The sequence below is a fragment of the Myotis daubentonii genome, chromosome 2 (genome assembly GCF_963259705.1).
Source record: "Myotis daubentonii chromosome 2, mMyoDau2.1, whole genome shotgun sequence".
NCBI classification, from domain to species: Eukaryota; Metazoa; Chordata; class Mammalia; order Chiroptera; family Vespertilionidae; genus Myotis; species Myotis daubentonii.
The window spans coordinates 198,367,670-198,395,241 of record NC_081841.1 but is presented as its reverse complement, the minus strand read 5'-3'; the positions used below and the strand labels follow the sequence as shown (position 1 = coordinate 198,395,241).

General features: G+C 37.7%; 2 protein-coding genes across 2 annotated transcripts in view; both read left to right on the top strand.

The window, feature by feature from the left end:
* Window positions 1-11,602, top strand: part of ADAM32 (ADAM metallopeptidase domain 32) — a 99,509-nt gene extending 87,907 nt beyond the window's left edge. The window contains exons 20-23 of the mRNA XM_059685345.1: window positions 3,689-3,721; window positions 6,667-6,705; window positions 10,795-10,833; window positions 11,483-11,602. Coding sequence (XP_059541328.1) covers window positions 3,689-3,721; window positions 6,667-6,705; window positions 10,795-10,825 — 103 coding nt within the window. The 3' untranslated portion in view covers window positions 10,826-10,833; window positions 11,483-11,602. The remainder of the gene's footprint in view (window positions 1-3,688; window positions 3,722-6,666; window positions 6,706-10,794; window positions 10,834-11,482) is intronic.
* Window positions 11,603-20,446: 8,844 nt separating this feature from the next.
* The window catches only part of LOC132226789 (disintegrin and metalloproteinase domain-containing protein 5-like), an 85,943-nt gene continuing 78,817 nt past the window's right edge, over window positions 20,447-27,572 (top strand). The window contains exons 1-3 of the mRNA XM_059681222.1: window positions 20,447-20,501; window positions 21,245-21,324; window positions 27,431-27,486. Of these exons, the coding sequence (XP_059537205.1) occupies window positions 20,447-20,501; window positions 21,245-21,324; window positions 27,431-27,486 (191 nt within the window). The remainder of the gene's footprint in view (window positions 20,502-21,244; window positions 21,325-27,430; window positions 27,487-27,572) is intronic.

The following is a 27,572-nucleotide window of genomic DNA, read 5'->3' as shown; positions in this document are numbered from 1 at the left end:
GGAAATGACTGGAAGATGGTAATTCCACCTAAAAGGCCCCATTTATTAATTGGGTTGTCTTGTTAGTGAGTCATTCAGATCTTTTAATCATTTTTAAAATGGGCTGTTTGTTTCCCTATTATTTGATTTGAGTATTTTTCATATGTTCTGGATACAAGTACTTTATCATTTATGTGATTTGCATATATGTTCCCCTACTCTGAGACTTGTAATTTTCATTCTTTAAAATAGCAAAAGTTTTAAATTTTGATGAAATCCACGGTTCACTTTTTTTTTTTATAGATCATGATTTTGGTGTTGCACTTAGGAAATATTTCCCTAACCAAAATTCATGAAGATTTTCTCCTAAAAATTTTATAGTTTTAGGTTTTGCATTTAGGCTTATGTTCAGTTTGAATTGAGTTTTATATGATTAAAGAGGTATGGATACAATGGGTTTTTCTTTTGGATAAGAATATCCAGTTCTTCTAATATCATTGCCTTTTAAGCTTCGTTAAGCACAATTAGAATAGTCACCACTACTGAGACAATACTCTTTTGAGTAACTGCACAACTCACCATGAATTAGGAGATTTCTCACCTGAGGTGGTAGAAACACAAACTATTCCTGTCTCTACATGAGCACAGTGGGCTGCTCCTTTTCTTCATTTCAAAATCCCGCCCCCTCCTCACCCCCCCAACCCCCTTCTCTGGCTCAGGTGGTTTCCTCACTTGCATCAATCATCAGTCTTCTGCTTAAGAGTCAAGAGGGCCCTAACCGGTTTGGCTCAGTGGATAGAGCGTCGGCCTGCGGACTCAGGGGTCCCAGGTTCGATTCTGGTCAAGGGTATGTACCTTGGTTGAGGGCACATCCCCAGTAGCAGCTGGTTGATGTTTCTAACTTCTCTCTATCCCTCTCCCTTCCTCTCTGTAAAAAATAAAAAAATATATATTAAAAAAAAAAAAAGAGTCAAGAGGGACCCTGCACAGTCTTAGGAGCTCTTTCCCTTTATCCTTTTTTTGTCCTGTGAATTCTAGCTGCCTTTCCCTTCCTAGACTCCCTATTATATTACCTTAAATCAGAGAAACCTCCGGCTTTGCCTACGTCTTCCTTGCTGTGCTACAGACTGGACATTCTCAACAGGCAATAAGAAGGGTCAAATATAGGTCTCATCTTTTTTATTCCCTTCTCTCAGAGATCACTATACTGCATTAACATATTAAATGTCTAAAATCACAGTTTCATATATCTTGTCAGGTTTTCTGGTTGTTTCAGGTGGGAGAGTAAGTTCAGTCTGTTACTCCACCTCGGCCAGAATTGGAAATATGTCTTTATCATTTATTATTGCATATCTCACATTTGTTTTATTTCCTGAAGTTACTCTTTCATTTCATCAACTATTTTTTCATCTTTATCCTGTTTTAGACTTATAGAATCTATTCCTGCAAAGATCTTTATGGATATTCTAAATTTTCTTACCTTAAATTTTAAAAATAAATTGTGTTATATTTCTTCCTCTTTTTTAAAAAATATATTTTTACTAGAGGCCCAGTGCACAAAATCCATGCATGGGTGGGGTCCCTAGGCCTGGCTGGAGATCTGGGCCAATCAAGTTCCCTGCCTCTCCAACCCTCCCTCCTTCCCTTGCTGCCTGTGTCCACTGCCACCCACCCACCTCCCGGTCGTTCCGTTGTAAGGTCGCTTAGGCTTTTATATATTGCCGGAAGCCGGTCCATCCTTGCTGCTTGACACAGTCGCTGCAGGAAAGAAACATCTGCACAGCATATGTTTCAAGGGACCTGGCGTATATAGCATACTGTTCTTAATATATTTGCTCCCCTTAGCGCTGTGTGTTTTAACCAAGGTCACCTCTCCGAGAAAGGTTGTTTCCCCAGGTAGGGATTTTTCCCTGAAGTTAGGGAGGGGATGAAACTCCTTAACTAAGTGCCAGGCGGGTAGTTAATCACTACAAACAATCATGCTTAAGCTACATAATCTTTACTCCCTGGAATGGAGATAAGAAACGCCCTAACCTTAGTAATAGAAATTGACAGGATTAAAATCAACTGGTATAAATACGGATATAACAAGACAATAAACAGCAGAACCTCTCTGGAGATCCAGACCAGAACTTGGCTGGAGAACCTGGCTGGAGATCCTGGCTGGAGATCCTGGCTAGGCTGCTGATCAACTGAACACTGTCTCCGTGTCCTTCCTTCTTCGCCGACTCCGTCTACGCCTTTGGGAACCCCTGGACCTGCTGGGGTTGGACCCCGGCAATATATATAGATTGATTTCAGAGAGGGAGAGAGGGAGAGAGCGATTGAAACATCAGTGATGAGAGAGAACCATTGATCAGCTGCAGTGTGGGGATTGAGCCCACAACCCAGGCATGTGCCCTTGACCAGAATCGAACCTGGGAGCCCTAAGTTGCAGGCCAAAACTCTATGTGCTGAGCCAAACCAGCAAGGGCTGTGCTGTATTTCTTGGAGTATGACTTTGTTGATTGCTGTGATTGCTGACACTCATGTTTAGTGGTTTGTAATCATAGACTCTTTTATCCTCAGTGCTGATGATTTTCCCATGAGAATTCTGCATGCCCTTGTTGAAGACACATACATGTGGCTTGTTCTCTTTTTTCCCCCTGCTTTTAAAGCAAAACTATTTCTACAATTGCTATGCATGGTGTTCAGGAACTTGTAGTTTGTGAACTAGGATCCTGCAAGTATACTTTTTAAAGGCTTGGGATTGCTTCATTGATGCATTTTCCCCATCTATATATCCTCATTTTTTCTACATTCAGAGGTTTGTGTTGCTGTTTTTTTGTTTGTCTGTTTTTTTAATCTTGAGACAAACTTTTATTTCTTCCCTCCTATGTGCACTTTAAAATTTTTTTTAAATTTGTTGGGGTGACATTGGTTAATAACAGTATATAGGTTTCAAATGTATAATTCTATGGTCAGAATTTTTATTATCCCCGTTTCATGGGTGGTATGGTCCTCCTGGCTCCCAGGTTTAATTAAGGTGCTCACTCACAGTTTTATGACATGCAAAGATCTTGGACTTGATTTCTTTCTAAGGAATTAAATCTCTAGACCCAAAGGTGTATCACTGGCTTAGACATCCCTGGAGTCATTCAGTTTTAGCTCCTGTTTATCCTTTGAACTCTATTTTTTATTTTTACTAGCATCAGGAGAAGTCTTTTCTTGTTTTTAACCTCAGCTATGTATTAAATTTTTGTTTTTTTCAGCACTCCTCTGTGTGAGGAATGGAAAGGACAAATATCTTGCCTGCCTACCCTGCAGGAATGCCTAGAAGTCAGTAGGGGTTTACATTTACCAAGTGTAGCATTTCTTTATCAATAAATACAAAGTTAAAAAGTGAGGTATGAAGGTAAGAATCAGGCCTTCAGAATTAAACCTACATTTTGTATTTAGAAGTGACAAGCAAAAAGCAAGGAAAATCTGTGCCCTCTTAACACTGCTCACTGTGGGATTGGACATTCGCATTCTTTCTGGATGAGGTATACGGCTAAATAAGGTTATTTATTGGCATCTTTCTTCAGTGACCTTGTACATTATTTTCTTAATTGATAACCAGTCTAGTAAAGAGATAATAATGCTTATAAAATGGCCTCTTATTCATGCAGTAGGCAAACTTTCCTAGGAGTAACTTGAGACATTATTTTCTATGTCTTTCACTTTCCAGATCAGAAGGCAGTGTTCACACATATAGTACCGGGTAAGTAAATTAGAAAGTTTCTTAATATACATTTTAAAAATTAAAAATAAATTAATGATTCACAATTCAGTTCTACATTTTGTTTGAACTGCTGCAGTTGGTGAAGTAATGCCTTGAAACCAGGTTACTAATGTATAAGATTTTACTTTCTGGTAAAAGTCTTTTATTCATTTGGAAGTCTACTTTGAAGAAACAAGAAATAAAATAGCTTACTCTAATAAGAAATAGGATATGTATAATTAATAAAAGAGGATGTGTAGTCCTCCCTTGGAAATATTGCAGGTTTGGTTTTGATCATTGCAATAAAGTGAATATTGTAATAATGTGAATTTTTTGGTTTCCTTGAGCCCATAAAAGTTACATTTACATTATATCATAACCTATTAAGTGTGCTACAGCACTGTGCTGTAAAAACCAATGTACGTAATTTAAAATCCTTTCTTGCTAAAAATTGCTAACCATCATCTGATCCTTCAGTGAGTCATGACCTTTTTGCTGGTAGAGGGTCTTGTTTCATTCAGTGTGGATGGCTGCTGACTGCTCAGGGGGGTGGTTGCTGAAGGCGGGGGTGGCTGTGGCAATTCCTTAAAATGAGACAACAATGAAGTTTGACACATCAGTTGACCCCCTTTTTTTTTTCCCCACAAATGATTTCTCTGTAACATGTGAGGCTGTTTGATAGCATTTTCCCACAGTCCTTTCAAACCCCACCACTACTTTATCAGTTTAGTTTATGTTATAATCTAAATCTGTTGTTGTCACTTCAACAATCTTTACAGCATCTTCATTAGAAGTAGGTTCTCTCTCAAGAAACCACTTTCTTTGCTCAGCCATAAGAAGCAGCTTCTCATCTGCTCAAGTTGTATCATGAGATGGTAGCAGTTCAGTCGTATCTTCACCCCCCACTTCTCATTCTAGTTCTCCTGCCATTTCCACCACACCTGCAGGTGCTTCCTCCGCCAGAGTCATCCTTTGCAGAAGGTTTCCAATTTCCTTTGCACAGATCTATCAGAGGAATCACTGTCTAAGGCAGCGATAGCCTTACAAAAATCTATTTCTTAAATAATAAGACTTGAATGTTGAAATTGCTCCTTGATCTGTGAGCTGCAGAGAGGAGGTAGGGTTAGCAGGCATAAAACCCACATTAATCTTGTTGTCAGGGTTCTCTATCAGCATTCGTCGGTAACCAGGTACATCATCAAAGGCAGTAATATTTTGAAGAACATCTTTTTTTTCTTTATTGAGCAATAAGTTTCAATACTGGGCTTAAAATATTTATTAAACCATGTTATAAACAGATGTGGCGTCATCTAAACCTTATTGTTACATTTATACAGTGAAGGCTAAGTAGATTTAACATGATTCTTAAAAGCCCTAGGTTTTTTTTTGCAGTGGTAAGTGAGCATCGGCTCCACCTTAAGTCACCAGCTGCCTTAGTCCCTAACAAGAGAGGAAGCCTATTTTTGAAGCTTTGAAACTAGGCAATGACTTTCCCTCTCTAACTATGGAAGTCTTAGATGGCATCTTTTAATATAAGGCTGTTTCATTTATCCTGAATTATATTGTTTAGTGTACGGTAGCCACCTTCATCAATTATCTTAGCTAGATCTTCTGGATAACTTGCTACAGTATCTACATCAGCACTTGCTGCTTCAACTTGCACTTTTATGCTATAGAGATTGCTTCATTCCTTAAACCTCACAGGCCTACCTCTGTTAGCTTCAAACTTCTTGTTTAAAGGATTGTGTTCCTTTATTGATCTGTATGGAAATCCTAAGCATTCTTTTGTTGAAGTTTTTCTGTTACCTGTAATTCTTGGTGTATGAATTGTTTAGTTTGCTCTGGCTGTGGACATTACCTTTTAGTGGGGTTTTTTCATTGATTGTAACGCCATCTTAAGCAGCCAGGATTTTTCCTGATAATTCTTCATATCCTTTTTGTAGAATCCTCCCTGTGGAGATTATCTCATGTTTTATCTTCTTAAGCCATACATTTTTACAGCATTTGTTAGGCCTGCAGATAGAGAATTCAGTGGAAGCCTGAATTGGTATCCAGAACCTATACTTGTTAAAGACTTAAGGTTCCTGATTCTCTATGTGATATTTTTGTTCATATTCTTAAGCCACTCTTTTTTTTAAAAGCAACTAGGGCGCTTGTGTCTCTAGGTGATCCTTTCCCATCTACACTTCTAAAGAAACTTCCTTGCCACATCCTAAAGACTAATGGTGGAAGCTTTTACCATCTGTTTCATGGATGGAATGGCCTTTCATGGCTTCCAAATTTGGAGAAGGTTAGTTGCAGCTTTCCAGGAGGTCTCCACTCATAACCTAATGTGTACAATGGATTGATGGAACTCTGGAGTCACCCTGCTTTCATTCTTATTTACCTTTTGTTCTTTCAAACTATATTAGAAATGTCCCTTTCTTGTTCAAATGTTGGTTGGTATTTTGTGATATTTTTTTCAACATATCTCTGTGTGTGGGGTTGAAGGGGTACATAACCCTTCAGTCCAGTCTGCCTGATTGTCTAGAAGTCAGTGAGGGCTTTAAATCATGACCTGTAATAATTTGTTTATCAGTAGATAAAACATTAGGTTGGATCCTGGAGGTTAGAATGAGGCATTCGAGATCAAGCATATGCTCTGTGCTGGGTAGTGATAAGGAGAAAAACAAATATGTTTATTTCTTCCTTTTCCTAGTTTTGGATTTGAATTTGATATTCATTATTATCTTTTCATATTGTATTATGAATTTATATATTTTATTATTTGAGAATGTTATTTATTTGCATGCCCTAATTTAGTAATAATTTGAGTTTATTCATTAGTGGTGATTAGTGCTCTAAAAGAGTTAATTCAGGGTATAGAATGGCCTGACTTTCATTTTTTAACAAAGGCAGATTTTTAAAAGAATGAACTTAGAACCATTATTTTCACTCTCATTTAGATCCAGATCAGAAAGCAGCAGGCAAACAGATATTGCCAAGTAAGTAAATTAGGGATTATTTCTTAAAACAAGTATGTTGAAAAATAAGATTAACCAATTGATAATCAATTAATTCCTAAGTATTAATTGAGCAGCAAAAATTGGTACAGTACTATACCAAAAAATAACGTATTTATATTTGTCAATCTAGTAGCTAGTGGGTATTTACCTAAATAAATGTCTTCGTTCCTCCAGTTTGTTAATGTATATAGAGAGTTTACTCTTGGGTGATTGGTAATGTTTATGGAGCTAACTCATAATTGGGGAAGTTTATTTCTTTATTTGGAGATTCTTTAACTAGAAACTCAGTGTGTACACTCATGCATAGCTGAGTGAATGCTTGCTTACCATGGTCACTTAAAAAATTTGCTGAAGAAAAACATCATAAAGGAACAATAATTCTCTTTCTCCTATTGCCTCTCAGTATTACAAAGTAGTTATAATTAGATCCCCCTCCATTACCCAAAAGGTGGATATCTCTATGTAATAATACAATAAGTGTTTAATTTCTTACATCTAACAATTTTGGGTTTGGGGTCCTTCAGCAGATGTACATAGTTGAGAGTTTTCACTCCTCCCCCTCTGATTTAAAAATTCTTTATTTACTTTGTTAGCATCTGTTTTATACCTTCTAGATTCCTCCAAAGCCCACTGCTATTCCAAGACACATCCAAATCCACAGAGTAAACTTTTTAGGCTGCACATTGGTTGTATAATTCCTCTTATTCCAGAAGAGGTTTTCCTTCATAGGAATGCCTGCTATTCCAGTCCTTTACTTATTTATTACTATGATCTTATTCTCATGGTGATACTTCACAGTCACGAGTTACTATTAACAAACTAAAAAATAATTTCCATTATTATGTCCTCTCGGTGCTATGGAGCTATTATGGTGCTCAAACTCAGCATTAAGGCCTCAGTTAACCTTTTCCTTACCTTGGGCTTATGTCTTATCATACACTGCCATTTTAGAGGATAAAGGCCAAGTTTAGTTTGGTCAGCATTGTGTAGCCAGCATGTAACTGAGTTCTTGGTTAATAGTAAGTGCTTAATAAATATAGTTGACCCTTAAAAACACAGATTTGTACTGTGTGGGTCCACATGTGTATGGATTTTTTCAGTAAACACATAGAATATTATAAATTTATTTTCTCTTCCTTATAATGTTTTCTTAATAATATTTTCTTTCCTCTAGCTTATTATTAGAATACAGTATATAACACATATAAGATACAAAAATACTTGTTAATTAACTATTAATGTAATGAGGTTTCTGGTTAACAGTAGGCTATTAGTAGTAAGTTGTTGGGGATTGAAATTATACCCAGAATTTTGACTGCACAGGGTCAGTCAAAACCCATGTTGTTCAAGGGTTAGTTGTACTTGTTGAATGAATGAATGATTACTTTTGTACCACTCAGTTATAGCACTTTATTTTTTTATATGCGGTCTTCACACACATAGGCAGCCAAAACAAACAAACAAACAAACAAACAAACAAACAAACCACCCACAAAGACAAATGCACACACACACACACACACACACACACACACACACACACACACACACACCCGTATGTCTATAATGTTATAACTGCCTCCATTTCTTCTCTCATTATATCATCTCTCCTAGGAGCCTTATTCACCTACACAGAGTGAGAGATTAATGCATTACCCATAGGAAAATGTTCATTTCAATTGGAGTACAATTTGGAACATTAATTTACTGGTCTTTCTGGCTTAGTGTGCACAGGGAAACAGTTTTGGAATAATTATTTTTATTTAAATTTTAATAATGTCACTTGACACTGTTGCTGTGTTTTATTGCCATAGCATCCACCATAGTTTAAGGTTATTTATTTATTTTGGCTTAAGACAACAGAAATTTATTATTTCACAGTTCAGAAGGCTAAAAGTCCAAAACCAAGTTGTCAGCAGGATTGGGTCCTTCTGGAGGCTCTGAGGAAAAATGTGCTCCATGCCTTTCTCTCAGCTTCCCGTGGTTGCCAGCAGTCGTTGGTGTTCCTGGCTTGCTGCTGCATCACTCCAGCTTTTGCTTTCGTCTTCACATGGCTGTCTTTCCTATGGATCTGTGTGTCTCTACAACTCTACACCTCCCTTTCCTGGTATAATGACCCTAATCATTAGCAGTTAGGGCCCACCCTAATGTAGTATAACCTTATCTTGAACTTGTTACAGCTGTAAATTCCCTATCTCCAAATAAAGTCACATTCACAAATACCTTGTGTTAGGACTTCAACCTAGCTTTTTGGGGGACAAAATTTAAAACACAACACTATATATATATATATACATACACACACACACTTTTCCCCAAGTGAAATCAATACCCTGGTTATCATTAGAAACATAAGCCTATAAATTCATAAAACATATAAAAAACTTAATGTATAAATAAGTATAAAAGATAAATAGGAAATTTCAACATGCAAACTAAGCTTTTCTTCCTTTCACTTTTTGCCTTCTGCTCCCTTACCAAACACAAAACATGCTTTTCTTCCCACTTAAACTATTTCTGAAAATTTCTCCACAAAAACTCCTAACATATTTTCCAACTACTTACTCATTTATAGTTCACACATTGTTATTTATTGCCAAATTTTAATTTTTTCATCATACAGTATTAGAACCTTCTCCTTTATAGATGATCAACATAGTTCTCAAATAGTTGCTATCTTGACCAAGGTCACCAAGATAGTTAATGAAAGAATCAGAAGTAGAATCTAGGTTTTTATTTTATTAAATTTATTGAGGTGACATTGGTTAATAAAATTATACAGCTTATTTCACTTAGTATAATAATCCCCAGGTCCATCCATGCTGTCAAAAGAGTAAGATTTCCTTCTGTATTACAGCTGAATAGTATTCCATTGTGTAAATGTACCACAGTTTTTTATACCCACTCACCTACTAATGGATACTTGGTCTGCTTCCAAATCTTGGTTACTGTAAATAATGCTTCAATTAACATAGGGGTGTATATATTCTTTGCAATTAGTGTTTGGGGTGTCTTCAGATATATTCCCAGAAGTGGAATTGCTGGGTCAGTATATCAACAAATAACAAGTGTTGGCAAAGATGTGGAGGGAACCCTCAGGCACTGTTGGTGGGAGTGCATACTGGTACAGCTACTGCAGAAAGCAGTATGGAGTTACCTCAAAAAATTAAAAATGGAACTGCCTATGACCCAGCAATTCCACTTCTGGGAATATATCTGAAGACACCCCAAACACTAATTGAAAAGAATATATACACCCCTGTGTTTATTGAAGCATTATTTACAGTAACCAAGATTTGGAAGCAGACCAAGTATCCAACAGTAGGTGAGTGGGTATAAAAACTGTGTTACATTTACACAATGGAATACTATTCAGCTGTAATACAGAAGGAAATCTTACTCTTTTGACAGCATGGATGGACCTGGGGATTATTATACTAAGTGAAATCAGCCAGTCAGAGAAAGGCAAATACCATATGATTTAACTTATATGTGGAATCTAATGAAAAAACAACAACTAACAAACAAAATAGAATCATATTCATAAGTACAGAGAACAGACTGATAGCCATCAGAGGGGAAGAGGATAGGGGGCTGAGCAAAAAAGGTAAAGGAATTAAGCAAAACAAACAAACAAACAAAAAAACCCCCAAACACAACCATATAGACACAGACAACAGTATGCTGATTATCAGAGTAAATGGGGGTTGGGGAGGTCAAAGAGGGTAAAGGGGAGATAAATGGTGATGGAAGGATGCGAAGGATAAAACTATACTATCACTGAAGTTTATAACTAATCTGTATTATTTTCTCTGTCAATTAAACTCAGTCTGTCTTCAATTTATTCTTTTACTTTTTTATTCTTTTTGTTGGGGGTTCTGACATAAGAAGTCTGTGAATATAAAAATAGAAAAGAGGCCCAATAGTTTGATTTCAACACTCGATAATAATTTGTATAAAATATAAATTTGGCTGATATTTCTCTATCATCAAAATTTTGAAAGGAAAGAAGAAACTTTCATAAACATTGTAAGTTTGTCAGATTGTGTTATTTCCTTATTTATTTAGCTCTGAATCACAGGAAAACACCCAGACTTAAAACACTAGGTGAGTACATTAAGAGATGTCTCAAAATAAATGTTTGAAATTACAATGAAATTCATAATCCACAACTAATTCTTAAGTTATTTATTGGGTAGATGAATTGGAAAAGTAATATATAAAAATAGTCTATTAATCTTTACTAACCTTGAATGGGCATTTAAGTCACTTCATAAATTAGCCTGTAAAATGAATCAGGGCCACTTTATCCACTAGGCACTATAGTCACAATGCATAAGGCCCATGAGTTCCCAAGTTCCAAAAAAAATTGTCTATAACATGAAAAACAAAACTGATTGCTGCACGATATGGAAAAGTAAAGGTAACATGTATCTAAATTTCTAAAAAATGCAAAGATTAACAGAATGTTAATTCATGAACATTTCATTGTATGTAGGAAAAAATGTTGGATTTTCTCATTCGCAAATACTTCTCATTAAATATGATTTTTCCTAAAAAATCTCAGAAAATTGTAGGGTAAGTTATAGCCAAGTAATACCACAAGCAAAATTACAAAAATTCTTTCTAAAATTCTTTTTCCTGCCATATGAATTTTTTACTTGCCAATACCCCAACTCTTTGTACGTTTTGCAGTGCAAGGGAATTTATTTGCTCTCAGTACTTTAAGCATGTGTGTCTTTGTTCTCTTCCACAGTAACTAGTGATTTATTCAGAAGCCAATGGATGATACTGAATGTCTCACTGAGAAATAGAAATTCTACCTTCCCTCTCCTAGTCACAGCTGAAGGAAACAATAAACTAAGTGTGGACCAATTTTCCTGCCTGTCTGTTTTTCTCTCTTCCGTCATTTCAGGGCCCTTAACTGAAGATAGTCATCTCAACCAGGCATTCCCATCTACACCAGGCTACCCGAGCTCTTCTCCACAGCTCTCCCACCACCCACTTGGGTTTACTGCCTGAGGCCCCAGATGCTGGGGATTGGCACCAACTGCTCTTATCCAGGAAGGGCTCTGGGTGGTGGGCGGTGTTCCTCCTCCTGGTCCTTCTCATTGGATTTGGCTGGCAGCATGCGGGTCTCAGTAAATCCAGATATTTGCCCATCTCACCCGTCTCACACCCCAAACCAGGCTTCTGAGAGAGTCTGTGCTCACTTTGGAGGCTGTACTTTAACACCCGGGCCTCTTGCTGAACCCACCACCTTTCTCTCCGTGAGGTGACCCACAGGGTGAATGGGTCATTTGCCTGTGTGCCATAAAGCCCAGTGAAACACAAACAAGGGTTCACAACAAAGAAAGTAAAGGTTTATTTAAGGAACGAAGCCAAGCCCAGAGACCAGCCTAAGACCTGGCTCCCCAGTGGTCTCTAGAAGAAGGTTTTATAGGGAAAAAATCAGTCATGGTGACTAAGGGAGTTGGGGCTGTAAACTCTACTGATCGGTTGGGGCAGGTTAGGGATAGTTCATAATCGCATCTGGTCCTGATGTCAGCCTGGTTTCATAAGGGTATGGTCAGTAGGGCCATTCAGCTTTCATGGGCCTGGGACTAAAACAAAACTGAATTGGGGCTTTATTCTTAAGTTTGAATTGATCAGAACCTGACATTCTAGGAGAGATGCAGGCCAAAGTCAGCCACTGCCTGTGTTCTGCACAGAGCCACCCAGCCTCAGCTACAAAGAGATCTGAAGCTGGTTTGTACTTGTGCTGGTTCTATTCCGGTCAAGGGCACATGCCCAGGTTGCAGGCTCGATCCCCAGTGGGGGCGTGCAGGAGGCAGCCGATCAATAATTCTCTCTCATCATTGATGTTTCTCTCTCTCTCCCTCTTCCTTCCTCTCTGAAGTCAATGAAAACAATAAAAAATTTATTTATTTTAAAAATAAATAAATCTTTATTGTTGAAAGTATTATATAGGTCCCCCCCCATTAACCTTTTCCAGCTGGCTCCTGTTCCCCTACCCCTCCCTCAGGGCCTCACCACCCCATCGTCTATGTCCATGGGTTATGCATATATGCACAAGTTCATTGGTTGATCTCTTCCCACCTACCCTCTACTGCCTTCCCTCTGAGGTTCAACAGTTTGTTCATACTTCTATGTCTCTGGGTCTATTTTTGATCATCAGTTTATCTGGTTCACTAGATTCCACATGTGAGTGAGATCATGTGGTACTTTTCTCTCTCTGACTGGTTTTCACTCAGCTCACTACATGGGAGAACATATTTGCCAATGATACATCCAATAAGGGGTTAATCTCCAAAATATATAGGGAACTCATACAACTTAGCAAAAGGAAGACAATCCAATTTAAAAATGGGCAAAGGACTTAGATACTTCTCCAAAGTGGACATACAGAAAGTCAAGAGACATTTAAAAAATGCTCAGTCACTAATCATCTGAGACATGCAAATCAAAATGACAATATCACCTCACACCTGTCAGAATGGCTATCATCAACAAATCAACAAACAACAAGTATAGAGATTGTAGAGAAAAGGGAACCCTACTACACTGCTGGTGGGAATGCGGACTGGTGCAGCCACTGTGGAAAACAGTATGGAGTTTCCTCAAAAAATTAAATAGGGAACTCCCATTTGACCCAGTGATCCCACTTCTAGGAATATATCTTAAGAAACCCCAAACACTCATCAGAAAGAATGTATGCACCTCTATGCTCATAGCAGCACAATTTACAATAGCTAAGTTTTAAAAACAGCCTAAGTGCACATCAGCAGATGAGTGGATAAAAAAAGCTGTGGTACATCTACACCATGGAATACTACAAGGCAGTAAAAAGGAAAGAACTCTTACCATTTGTAACAGCATGGATGGAACTGGAGAGTTTTCATGAATTTTACTATGTTGTATTTTCATTATTATTCAGGTCAAAATGTTTTCTAATTTGTACCTTGATCTCTGAATTACGGGCGTGATGTATAATTTTCAAGTATTTGGATATATTCAGTTTGATCCTTTCTTACTGGTTTCTATGTAACATGAAAATATGCAGATCTGCTTTGCCCACTACCCAGTTTCACTTCTCTGGGTAACCACTCTGCACAATTAATTATGTATCCAGAACTTTTCTATGAACAAACACACACATATTCATATCTCTACATACCTACGCATGCTAGTATAACAATTTAAACAACACTGGGCCACTTATTTCACCCAGTGATACATTATGGACAACTTTCCTTGTCAGTACCTACATACCATTTTTTATTTATACATCTTATTAGACAGCATAAATGTACCATAATTTAACCATTTTTTGTATTGATGGACCTTAATTATTTTCATTTTTTATTATTATAAAACATTATTGGAATGAATATCTTGATACATATACCTATGCGCATTTGTAAGTGCAAGTATTTCTGCAAAAATGATACTTGGGCATGGAATTGGTGAGTGAGACGATATGTGCATTTGAAATTTTTTGACTGACGCTTTTAATTTTCAATAAAATGTGTTAATACCAATGGTTTTTGTGAGCCTAATTATACTCAGGTGATTCTTGCCATAACAAATATCTACTTCAAAGTGGCTAGATAGTTTTAAATTATCTAGCCTATTCATTATCCACCCCCTTCCATTGTTTTTTTATTGCCGTATTCAGCATCCTAATATAAGTGCTGACTTTGATTATATCTCTTGACTTCTGTGGGGTGTTTCAGAACGTTTAAGCTCATTCTCTGATCCTGCATTACTCTATTCCCAAAAAGTCTGATTGCTTATTTAGTAAGAAGGACGTGCAAGGAACATGTAATGGATTATGGTATTAGAAATATGGCAATTCCTTTCACTCCTGATTTTTGGGATTTTTTTTCTGTCAGGAAAAAATATGCAATACTTGGGAAAATGCATAAGGATGACTGCACATAATTCCAGTGATATATTTGAGCACTAACAGGCCTGCCCAAGTTTACCCAGTTTTCCAGGAGAATACACCCTTATGTGACTTCTACTTACTATTGATTAGAATACTGCCACAGTCTCAGCAACGTTAGATGTTAAACATAAGAATACTGATACGTTGCAAATGATTTATGTACAGCAAAGATGTAATGATCTCTGTATAAAAATACTTCAAAGGTTCAATTTTATTGCTTTGAAGAACATAAGTTTTATATAATTATCTATTTATCCCCTTATAGCTCACTGTTCTTCAGTCATTGAACCAGCTTTATCATCATACCGATTCTCTGAGGAATAATGAGTTTGCCCTAACTGGTTTGGTTCAGTGGATAGAGCGTCGGCCTGTGGACTGAAGGGTCCCAGGTTCGATTCCGGTCAAGGGCATGTACTTTGGTTGTGGGCACATCCCCAGTAGGGGGTGTGCAGTAGGCAGCTAATCGATGTTTCTCTCTTATCAATGTTTCTAACTCTCTATCCCTCTCCCTCCCTCTCTGTAAAAAAAAATCAATAAAAAGAATAATGAGTTTAATATTTGATATATAACCATTATACATTTATGTGAGATTCTTGTTTTTAACATTTTGGAAATTATACTTTGATTCTTCCAATGAATAGGGAAATTATGTTTCCAGGAAGGTCAGGGATGAGCAAGCAACATGCTTTCAAGTGAGGTTCATGATGAGCTGATGGGTATGAGCAATAAATGAACAGTTATCAGGCAACTTTACTCTGAAAACATATGTTATGATGAACAGCAGGCACACAGGCAGCCACTCCCCATCAGCAGTACAAAGGCCTGAAGTTTCAAGGATTCATATGGAAAGGTAAGCTTCAGCTAGTACTGTAAAATGACTTTTCCAAAAGTTGGTACTATGGAAGAAAACTGGATAGAGAAGCAAAAGACTGAATAAAGTGATTACAGTGGAAAAGATGTCACTACCTACAAAAGAACCACTTAACTATATTGTGACATTTTAAGCATGTTACAAAACATGTGTATGTTGTAATCTATCTATCATCTATGTATCTCGGTGCTTTTCAACCTTTAGATGCATCAAAATCATCCCCTGCGGCGCCTCATTCCCAGAGATTCTCATTCTGTGGGTTTGGGGAAGGGCCTGAGGTTCGGCATTTCTACAAGCTCCTTGGCGATGCTGACCACCCTTTGAGCAGGCCTGCTGTAGTTAGTTGTCTTTTAGCCGATTGATCAGAGGCTAGAAGCTTTGAGTTGACGCTCACCGTACAAATTTTCTCACTTAAGATATTGGGAAATAACTTTTCATTAGTGTTTTCATCTGTCATATCTAACTGAAGGAATATATTGTCAATGTCAAATGGGGATGCCATTCCCTCTCTAAATTCCAAATTCAGTAGCAAGATAGATAAAAGAGGCAGACAAATGGAGATCAAATAATCATTTTTTATTGCTGGTTTAGCTGAGATGAGAATAAGGCTGAGAATATTACTGGCTAAGCTGAAATGGAATATGAAGCTGAGAAATGGAGCTTCTCATAATTTGCCCCTGAATTAAACTTATATATCTACGCATGCCTCATGAAGGTAGAGAAAGGAATTTTGGCCAAAGACCAGGAAAAATTCCCTTCTCTTTATAAAAATTCTCTCCCCTCATCCAATATAAATAGGTTCTTTTCATGAGGCAATGAGGAAAAGTTCAGATTCAGAACATGAGAGATAACCATCAAGCAGGGGCATTCCAACAATTTTTATTTGTTACTCAAGGTATCATTGAATAATCATCAGCTGTTACCCAAATTAATTTCTCAACTTTTTGCTTATACAGTAGTTTTCCTCTTTGTTTCAGAGTCCCAGCAGAACTCGAGACCTTTCTCTGTCCTCCCCTCCTCCTTATTGTTCTTCTTTCCCAACCGTCTTGGGAAGGAACATAATTTATTTATACTTAAATTTCCTGTTCACAACCTAATATGTGCTTTTCTACTGACCCAGTGGTGAATGCCTTCTTTATTTTTAATTTATTGGGAGTAACATCTATATATATAAAAGCCTAATATGCAAAGTGTCCCCTCGGGTGTTCAACCGACCGGGAGTTTGCTCGCTCGCTATGATGTGCGCTGACCACCAGGGGGCGGCACAGAATAAAGGAAGGCCTTGGCTGGCAGCCGGCATCCAGGGAAGGGAAGCTCCAGCCGGCAGCCAGCAGCCAGCAGCCGGCAGCCAGCAGCCACTAGGGACCCTACCTATGCATGAATTTTGTGCACTGGGCCTCTAGTTGATTAATAAGATCATATAAGTTTCAAGTGTACATTTCTATGATACATGATCTGTATACTGCATTGTGTGCCTATCACCCAAAGTCCAGTCATTATATATCACCATATATTTGGCCTCCTTTACCCTTTACTTCCCCGCACCATCTCTTCCCTCTGGAAACCACCACACTGTTGTCTGTGTCTATGGGTTTCAGTTTTATATCCCACATATGAGTGAAATCATATGGTTCTTAGCTCTTTCTGACTGACTTATTTCACTTAGCATGGTATTCTCAAGATCCATTCACATTGTTGTAAATGGTGTTATTTCATCTTTTTTATGGCTGAGTAGTATTCCACTGTATGTATGTAGCACATGTTCTTTAGGCAATCAGCTGATGAAGAACACTTTGGTTGTTTCCATGTCTTGGCCACCATGAATAATGCTGAAATGAACATAGGAGCATATATCTTTGCAAATAAATGTTTTCAATTTTTTTTAGGTAGATACCCAAAAGAGGGATTTCTGGGTCATATGGTAGCTCTATTCTTAATTTTTTGAGGAACCTCCATACTATTTTCCTTATGAGCAGTACCAACTTACTTTCCTACCAGCACTGAATAAGGGTTGCTTTATCAATGAGTGTCCTCTCATTTTAGGCCTATATTGTCCAATATGGTAGCCATTATCAAATATGGCCATTAAGCACTTGAAAAGTGGCTAGTCTGATTGAGACTAGTATCAAATACACATCACATTTTGAAAACTTAGTACATAAAGGAAGGTAAGATGTCAATAATGTTTTGCATTGATTACATGATGAAATATTTTATTATTTTTTCATTTCATTTCATTTCTTTTTATTCTTTAATGTAGCTGTTAGAAAACTTAACACTGAATCTGTGGCTTCTATTATGTGCCTATTTGACAGGATTAATTTATACCCTAGATGACTGACAATATCATCTATTATTAATTCCGATTACAACTTCATCCTCAGGGCACAAAAAAGTGAGGCTCCTCTAGCTATTCAGAGAAATATTACAAAGTAAATAGATTATAAAAATTCTAATGATGAAGAGTATGTGTAAAGACAATATCACTGCCTTGTCTCTTGAGTCTTAAAATACAATCTCTCGTAGGAATGCCCAAGCTTTGGGTCCTGTGCTCTTCTAGAGACAATGTGTCAAGTGTATCTTCCCTAAAGTAAGCATTTTTTTAAAAAAATATATATTTTATTGATTTTTTACAGAGAGGAAGGGAGAGGGATAGAGAGTTAGAAACATCGATGAGAGAGAAACATCGATCAGCTGCCTCCTGCACACTCCCCACTGGGGATGTGCCCGCAACCAAGGTACACGCCCTTGACCGGAATCGAACCTGGGGCCCTTGACTCCGAAGGCTGACGCTCTTTCCACTAAGCCAAACCGTTAGGGCTAAAGTAAGCATTTTTATATATGAGAAAGAGTGTGTGTGTGTGCATGTGTGTGTGTGTGTGTGTGTGTGTGTTTGTAACTAAGAGATTTGCCTGCTAATGAGAAGTTTCACAAGGTTCCTGAGCATATTCTACTCAATTATTCTTTATCTATTAGAAACAAATGTATAGGATATTCTCTAAGGCAGAATAGAGTCTTAAATCTGCCATTATCCAAGGCAAAATAAACACAAGCTGGTATTTGGCATATAAATCCAGAACAGTTGAAATGATAAGAACCCTAGGCTGACAGGCAAAGGGGCATTTATAATATAGAGATCACCATTTATCACATTTAGACTGGTTGCTGTTGAATATATTTGCTTTGTTGCTAGCTTTATTTAATTTCCAACTCTATGACTTCTCCATCTGTGTTAACTCTCTATACAGTATTCAGAATAAAATTTCCCATTTTTAGCATGATCTAGTATACACTAATAAGGTAGGTGTCAATTCACCCTATCCTAGTAGATCTAAGTCTAAGACTGATACTCCTGCCTCTCATAAGTTTTGACCCCAAAATGGTATATTTTGTTATTATGTTCATTAATTCTTTCCTCTGTATTCTCGAGTCTACTGTCAAACTCATCCAGTGAGTTTTTAAAAATTTATTTTGCTAATATATTTTTCCAATTCAAAAATTTCCGTTTAGTTCTTCTTTGCAGATTTTATTTCTTTGCTGAGACTTTCTATTTCTTCAGTTGGTTTCAAGTGGTTCTTAGTTTCCCATTGAAGCTTTTTATAATAGCTTTCTTAAAATCTTCATCAGATTAATTCCCACATCTCTCCATGTCATCTTGCGGCAGTTTATTGTCTTTTCTCATTCAGTTCAAGATTTTCTTGTATTTGGTTTGACACTTGGATTTTACTTTATGAGACTCTTAAGTTTCCTCCAGCACTTCCAATGGCATTGTGGGTAGGTAAGAAACTTCCATCTTCCCACTTGGTCTTCTCTGAGACCACCCTGATACTTGGGGGCGGGGAGTGGTTTCTTGTTATAGCCAGCAGGGTGGAAGTCTAGGCTCTCTACCCTGCCTCTGCTGATGGGGTTGTGTTTTTTCCTGTGGCTGGGAGGGAAATTGTCAAAGTCTACTGTCTTGTTAGATTGCTCCTGCTGTGGTCCTTTGGCTAGGGAAAGGAGGCTTTTCTTGGAGATTATGATGATTTTTTGTCTGCTCCTGTTGATTTTTCCAAGTTACTGGCTCCTCTAGCACCCAGCCTGGGATATATGAGGCAAAGGAAAACTCAAGGAGCTCACTGCCATTTTGTGACATAAAGAAGTAAAAACGAGGGCCTGCATGATTACAGTGTGGCAATAATAATGGGGTATTAAATGAGGTTTTTTTGAAGTGTCTCTATTTGAACAGGGATTGTATGGGGTTTCCTGCATGCAATAGCTGTCCAATCATGGCATATCCAACAATTCAAATTAGAAAAGTCACAATGTTTGCAGCGGTTTTTGCAAATATGTGCATTTTGCCTGTTTGGCCGGCCTGAAAATATAATAGGTGGAAAATTGTCTGCTATGAGTAATTTGAGCATTTTTATCTTTATTCCTCCTTCTCGCTGTAACTAGAAATTACTTAAAAAATCATGGACCTAAGTAAACGATACAAGCACAAGCCTCACTCAGCACCACCCGATCTGAGAATGAAAAATCACCCGCCTTTCCTTCCTGAACAATAAATACACTGAATGTGAGTGAATGTCCTCAGCCTTCCCTGAGCCCCACCTGCCCACCGGCTTTATGCCAGCTCACCTCCCAAGCAGCTCGCCCAGATACCTGATAGCATTACAGGTATCTCCCATTTCCTATTCCCTCCCTCCCTCTTTCCCACCTTCCTCTCACCCACCTCCCCCGGCCCCACCCCCACAACCCCACAACCCCCGCCCGCCCGCTCTTTCCTTCTCCCATGGAGCCCCTCCTGCCCTCCCCCTCCAGTTTCGCGCATCTCCTGCTTCTGCGCGAGCTGCATCTTTACTGGACTCAACGCCTCAACTGCTGTTATTCGGCCAGCGGGGCTCCCAGAGAACGGAGCCATGTTCTCTCTTCTGGTCCTTTTCATGGGACTTGCTGGTCTGCAGGCAGGCCTCAGTAAGTCCGGACCCGTGTTCATCCCCCACCCCAAGCTTTGGAGGGGACTTGGTTTGCTTAGCGGGACCTGTACATTTTGGGTCCAGCTTCTAGGCCCAGGCCTCGCCCAGGCCCCTCTTGCCCCACCCATTTTCTCCTTGCCCTTTGCTTCAGGGTCTTGAGCCAAAAAGGCAAAGAGCCAGCCTCTGGGCAGAAAACCTTTCACTTCCTTGGAGTGGTTTCCCTTTCTGTGAAATATGTGGTCTTTTCCACACTCAGAATTCTGCTGTTGTAGAAATGATTGCATCACCATAAAGAAGGTATTTAATCTAGGATTTTTTCTGATTGACTGACCGCTGTCCTCAGCCTGCTCCACTGAAGATTGTGGGTCACCCTTGTATTCAATATGCAGTCTTCTCCCTGCAAGATCCCTCTTTTTCGATATACCTGTTCTCCCATTTCCACACTTTTGCAACATAGTAACACTGTATTTGTTACTCAGTGTTGCTTAGTCAAATTCTCAAACTGCCTAACTAGGGGTGTGTGTGCGTAGAGACAAAGATAAAATAAAATCTTGAGATCTTGGCAAGGGTTAAGACATTTGTAGGTAAGAGTGACCAGAAAGACAGTGGAAAGGAAAAGTAGATGCATAGATTATACAATAATTTTTTGGTAATGTAGAGAGACAAATGGAGAACTGGATTTTAGAAATTGATAATGTAAAATCAGGTACCAAAGTAACTTTGCTTTTTTTTTTATTTTAGATCATCATAAAACATTTCTGCAGAGCACGGTTCCTGAAAAGATTTCATCCACTGACACAGAAAGAGATCCAGAAAATAATGTAATGGGAAATAGTATTTTTATATCTTAAATTGTGTTGTTTCTAATGTGAAGACCAGCACTGCAGAACAAAGAGCATTTTTTGAATGTGTATGAATGTGTGTGACTCCATGTTTGTGTGTTTCTGTTGAGGATGAAGGATTTTAAGGATAAGAGCCACCAGGGCCAGACTAGGGAGAGGCGAGCAAAGTGCTTGACTCAGGCACAACATTTAAGGGGTTGGCAAACAGCTAGGGATATTAAAGCAGAGGTTAAGCTGAAGAGAATGAGGTGAGTCAGGATCACATGTCTTTCTTTAAAATGCTGATATTTTGTTTACCATGTATTTTTTGCATTAATTTTGATAATTTAAAATATTGCATTCAAATAGTATTTATATTGATTACTGAGTTTTCTGGACCCCTAGTCCTGGACCTGATGGTTCCTCTAGCCACAATTGTCCTCCCCCTGCCCCCCGCCCCACACCCCATCTATGGTTTTGCTTTCTGTAGTTTCAGCTATTCCCAGTCAACTGTTGTCCAACAATATTAAATAGAAAATCCCAGAAATAATTTAAGTTTTAAATTGTGTGCTGTTCTGAATAACATGGTGAAATCTTGCACTGTCTAGCTCCATCCCACCAAGATCGTGAATCATCCCTTTGTCCAGTGTCTCCACCTCACTTCATCTAATCATGTAGGCATGGTATCATCTCACATCATCATAAGAAGAAGGGTGGCTATAGTTATAATAAGACTAGTGGCCTGGTGCATGGATTCGTGCACCTTGAAAGGAAATTAATTAGAAGAAATATTTTAATATTGCTATTTTCTCTTTAGCTATAATAGAAGTGTCAGAGATGAAGTGTCAGAGGTATGTTGTGCCAATAGTTGGTCTTCAGACATATTCTGTCGATGACGCTGCTTTCTTTCAGCTTCTGAATGTCAACAAAAACAATTAAATTCACAATCAACAGTGACAGATCGAAACACACGCATGTGATTGGCGCCAGCAAGAGCTTTATATGCATCGTGCATGCGCTTGTCAATGTTTATTTTTAAATTGCCAGTGCGCATCATATGTACTGGCTGGTTGGTCAGATGGTCAGACAGATGGATGGTTGGTCACTTAGCCATATATATATGGCTAGAGAGAGAGAGAGAGAGATTTTGAGAGAGAGGGACCTTGTCACATAACTTTTATTACAAGATATTGTTATAATTGTTCTATTTTATTATTAGTTTTTTGTTAATCTCTTACTGTGCCTAACTTATAATTTAAACTTTGTCATAGGTATGTACATATATGAAAAAACATAGTGTAATAGTATATATAGGGTTCATTATTATTCATGCTTTCAGGCATTCACTGTGGGGTTGTCATAGGACCTATCCCCCATGGATAAGGGAGGACTACTGTACTTGCCTCACCTTTCAATGAGTCAGTGAGGAGCTTAAAGGTGATCAGCACATAGACTTCACAGTTGGAACCTAGATATCAGTACACATTCCTTCTCTAATTCCCCAGGAAAACCCACTTCTCACATGGTCCGTTCTATTATAGGATAATCTAATGTTAGTCATAATTGTAGTCTTGGATTTTGTGTTTTCCTTTTAGGGGTTTTAAAAAACCTTCTCACTCTGTTTCACATAAGGAAACACTGTTTGTACCAGGATTTCCTTTCCCCATCACTCCCAATTCTCCAAAGGTAGTCCTATGTCCCTATATACTGATTCTCTACCTTTTTTTCTTTTTGTAGCTAGATTTTATTTACAACCCTCCCCCTCCCCCCCCACCCCCCAAGTGAATTCTCAGTCATGCTGTGATATAGGATTAGAAAGAAGGGTCTCCATTTAATTTTTTGTTTAATTTTCTTTTTTTCTGAAATTCATACCAATCCTCTTCCCTTATTATGACTGACCAATCTTTGAATTCTCCATTTGTCTAATCTCTAACATTTAAAAAGGGACATTTAATATTATGGAAATTCAGTGTTTCTTTTAACTATAACAACTTTAAAAGCTCTCTTTTAATATTTTTGCAACAGAAAATTATTATTAATGTGGGGTGTGATTATATTTTAATATATTTAGTATAATATTAGGTAGGACCTTCAAAAGTAGTAAGGCTTAGGGGACAATTAGAGAGCTCCTAGATATTACAAATAAAACATGGGGCACCCAAATAAATATAAATATATTTATATAAATATTGTATATTGCCATACTAAATAATTTTAAATACAAAAAATTATTGTTCAGCAGAAATAAATTACAAATATCTAAATTACATGCCTCTCTCTTTCTTGAATTGTATTTCCATGATGATTTGACTTCCTTAAATAGTTCCTTGTTTTGCAGAATTTGCTTATAAAATTCCTTGCAGTTATTCCATTTATATTGTAACATAGTTTCTGCAGTGGTCACATCCAATTTATTTCATTGTTTTTTCCACTGAACATTTTCTAGTGAGAAAAAACACTGGATATTAGCATTGTGAGAAAACCTGTGATGACATAAATTGGTCTTAATTTGCTTTTCTATTCTTCACTATTACGTTGCATCTCTCTTTTCCCTTTTTTCCTTTATATATATATTTAAATTAAATTTATTGGGTAAAAAGATCATATAGGTTTCAAGTGTATTCTATGATACATGATCTGTATATTGCATTGTGTGCCCACTACCCAAAGTCAATTAATCTTCATACTTTCTTAATTGCTGTAGCTTTATAATAAAAAATTGATATCTGGTAGTGCAAGCTTCCAACTTGCTTCTTGTTTTTCAAGATAGTCTTGATTATTATTCTCCTTTGCATTTCAATGTAAATATTAGAAGCATTTGTCAGTTTCTGCTAACAGTTCTTCATCTGTCTCCAGATGAGATCACAGTGACAGCCAACACCTTAATTAGTATATTTTAACAATGCGATTTGTTATCCTGATGGACTTAAGTGTTACAGCATTATTGTTTTAATTTGCATTTCTTAAACAATTATTAACATAAACTTTTTGAGGGATAACTTATACACAGTGAAAAATAGAGATTTTAAGTGTACAGTTCTTTGAGTTTTTACAAATGTACATGTTCTTATAATCAATACCCAAATCAAGAAAAAGATTATCCCAGATATTTCCATATGTCCACCACCCTAATGACACTGTTCTGCTTTCTATCATCATAGATTAGTTTTGTCTATTATGAACATTTTTGTACACATTGTAAACAGCTGTATAACCACCACACATTTCTAGGTATAGAATGTCTAGCATTTCAGAAGGAGCCCTCCTATAGCCTCTTAGTCAATACCCAAAAGTATTAACACTATTCTTATTTCTATCAGCTAGATAAATGATGTCTATTCTTGATACATATGTGATTCCTTATAAATATATATACATATATTAAATAAATATACGTTTACATATGCATGAATATATGTCTGTATATGGACTCATAACTATGCAATCTTTTTGCGTATCCTCTTTTGTTTAACCTTCTGTCTTTTAGATTAATCTATGCCATTGCATGCAGTCCAGTTTATTCTCTTACATTGTTATATAGTATTCCATTGTATGAATATATTATAATTTTATATCCTTTTGCCTGTTGCTGAACATTTAGGTTGTTTCCAATGTGGTAATATTATGAATAAGATGCTCTGATTATTTTTGCATGTCTTTGGTATGTACATGGTTACTCATTTCAGTTGGATGTGTGCCCAGAAGTGAAATTTCAGTGTCACAGGATTATCTACTAGAGGTCGAGTGCATCAATTCATGCACAGGTGGGGTCCCGAGGGGAGTGGAGTGGGGCCGGCCCTCTGGGTGGGTGGTGGGACGCCCTTGCCAGCCTGGGATTGGATCCATCCCACTGATGTTCACACCAGTTGTTGGGAGCCACCTGGTGGCCGCTTTTATATCCTTTTTTCTTTACAGGTTGTCTAGGGAGGGGATGCACCCTAGGTGCCCGAAGTCGACTTCTTGTTCTGTAGCATTACTTATATTTTTTTTATTGCATTTTGGTGTATTACTTTTGTAGAACTGACATAACAAAGTAACACAAAAACCGTGGCTTAAACAACAGAAATTGTCTCAGTTCTGGAATCTAGGAGTCCAAAATCAAGGTGTGGGCAAAGTTTGTTCTTTCTGAAGATTATGAGGGGGGGGATCTGCTTCAGGCCCCTGTCCTTGGCTTGCAGATGGATATGTTCTCCTTATGAATCTTCATGTGGCTTTCTGCCTTTGAGTATGTCTGTGTCCAAATTTTCTCTTTTGATAAGGACCACAGTTATATTGGATTAGGGCCTGCAGTTATTTTAACTTCATTATCTCTATAAAGACCCAATCCGAGTAGGATCACATTCAGAGATCTTAAGGTTGGAAATCCACATATAAAGTTAGAGTGAAACAATTCAACCCAAATAGCTGGATGCTTGTGCCTGGAAAATTGTAAAAACTCTGGATGATATCTTTTTGGAGTTATTGTTTTTCCCCCTTCCTATCAGTTTTGTACATTTTTTTTGTTAATTACATTCTAGGGTTTTTTTTTTTCATTGTAATATATGTAGATTTAAATTTTTAATGGTACTGTCATATGCCACTGTATTTTTCATATTTGTTTAATAACAAGGGATTTTTAGAGGGCACAGTATTCAAGGTCCCATCCAGACTCCACTTACACCTCGTTCCAGTGTGCTATTCAGATGACTCTTCTTAGATCATTTATCTGTTTCAAAGAATCTTATTTGGCTATAATAGTAAAGTTAAGGTACTGAAAACTTTTAAATGGCTTTTTCTCTGGCTAAAACAATCCTATATAATAAAAGGGTGATATGCAAATTGACCCTAACGGCAGAATGACCACTCAACCAGTCACTATGAGGTGCACTGACCACCTCTCAATCTCTTTCCCTGGCCTGATGGCGAATGGGGAACTGGGTATGGGTGGTTGGGGATGCGGGCAGCACCAGGCCAAGGCCCCTGCCCCACCAGTCGTCACACACTCAGAGGAAAACCCGCAGCAGGGGCAGGGCCAGTGAGCGGGAGGGAACGGCCGATCTCTCAGTCCCTTCCCCCGGCCATCAGGCTCCAAAAAGGGGACCTGGGGCGGGGGGCAGGTCTGGCTGCAAGCAGCCTGGGAAGATGGCCCTAATCACAGGCCAGGCCTAGGGACCGTATCTGCACATGAATTTTGTGCACTGGGCCTCTAGTTTTTAAATATTAACCAAGTAAATAATTTAATGACTCATTTTCTGTTATGTTCTAGAGCAGTGGTTCTCAACCTTCCTAATGCCTTGACCCTTTAATACAGTTCCTCATGTTGTGGTGACTCCCAACCATAAAATTATTTTTGTTGCTACTTCATAACTGTAATTTTGCTACTGTTGTGAATCGTAATGTAAATATCTGATATGCAGGATGTATTTTCATTGTTACAAATTGAACATAATGAAAGCATAGTGATTAATCACAAAAAAATATATAATTATATATGTGTTTTCCGATGGTCTTAGGCGACCCCTGCAAAAGGGTCATTCGACCCCAAAGGGGTTGCCACCCACAGGTTGAGAACCGCTGTTCTAGAGGGTTCTCCATACTTGTCTCTACTCTCTCCCTATCCTCTCCTACATTCTATTCCAGGGGAATGTCCTTGCTTAACTGGAGAGGCAAAGTACAAAGGTAGTTGTTGTGGAATGTTGCTAGAGGTGTAGTGCATTCCTTGTAGTCCTATCTATAGAACTACCAGTTCCAATGAATAGGGAAATTTACTTTCCAGGAGGGCTGGGAGTGGCAAACAACAAGTTCTCTCAAGTGAGGGGGGCACCTTTGGTATTTTCCTTCAGCATGGCGAATTGGTCTCAGCCAAAAGATAACAATAATCAGCTGGGCTTTTCCCTCAGATATACTAATTATGGTGACTGGAAGGCATGTGGGGACTCTACCACCTTTTCCTCAATGTAGAACTTTGAAGCTTCAAGTATCCATCCACATAGGAAAGGAAGCACATATAATTATCGTATATTATTATTAATTTAGTCAGTATTTTAAAAGCATAACTGACAGGAAACATTATTTAACATATTATTTATAATTATTATTGAAAGTATTTTGAATTTTCATGTTACAGGTTGCTTATATGATTACAATAAAAGAAAAACCATATTTCGTTCATCTCAAAAAGCAGTAAGTAATTATTTTACCTTTTTAAATTTTAATTCTTTGGTTTCTTGATTTTTTAAATAGTTATGAATAGGATAAATTCAAATCAG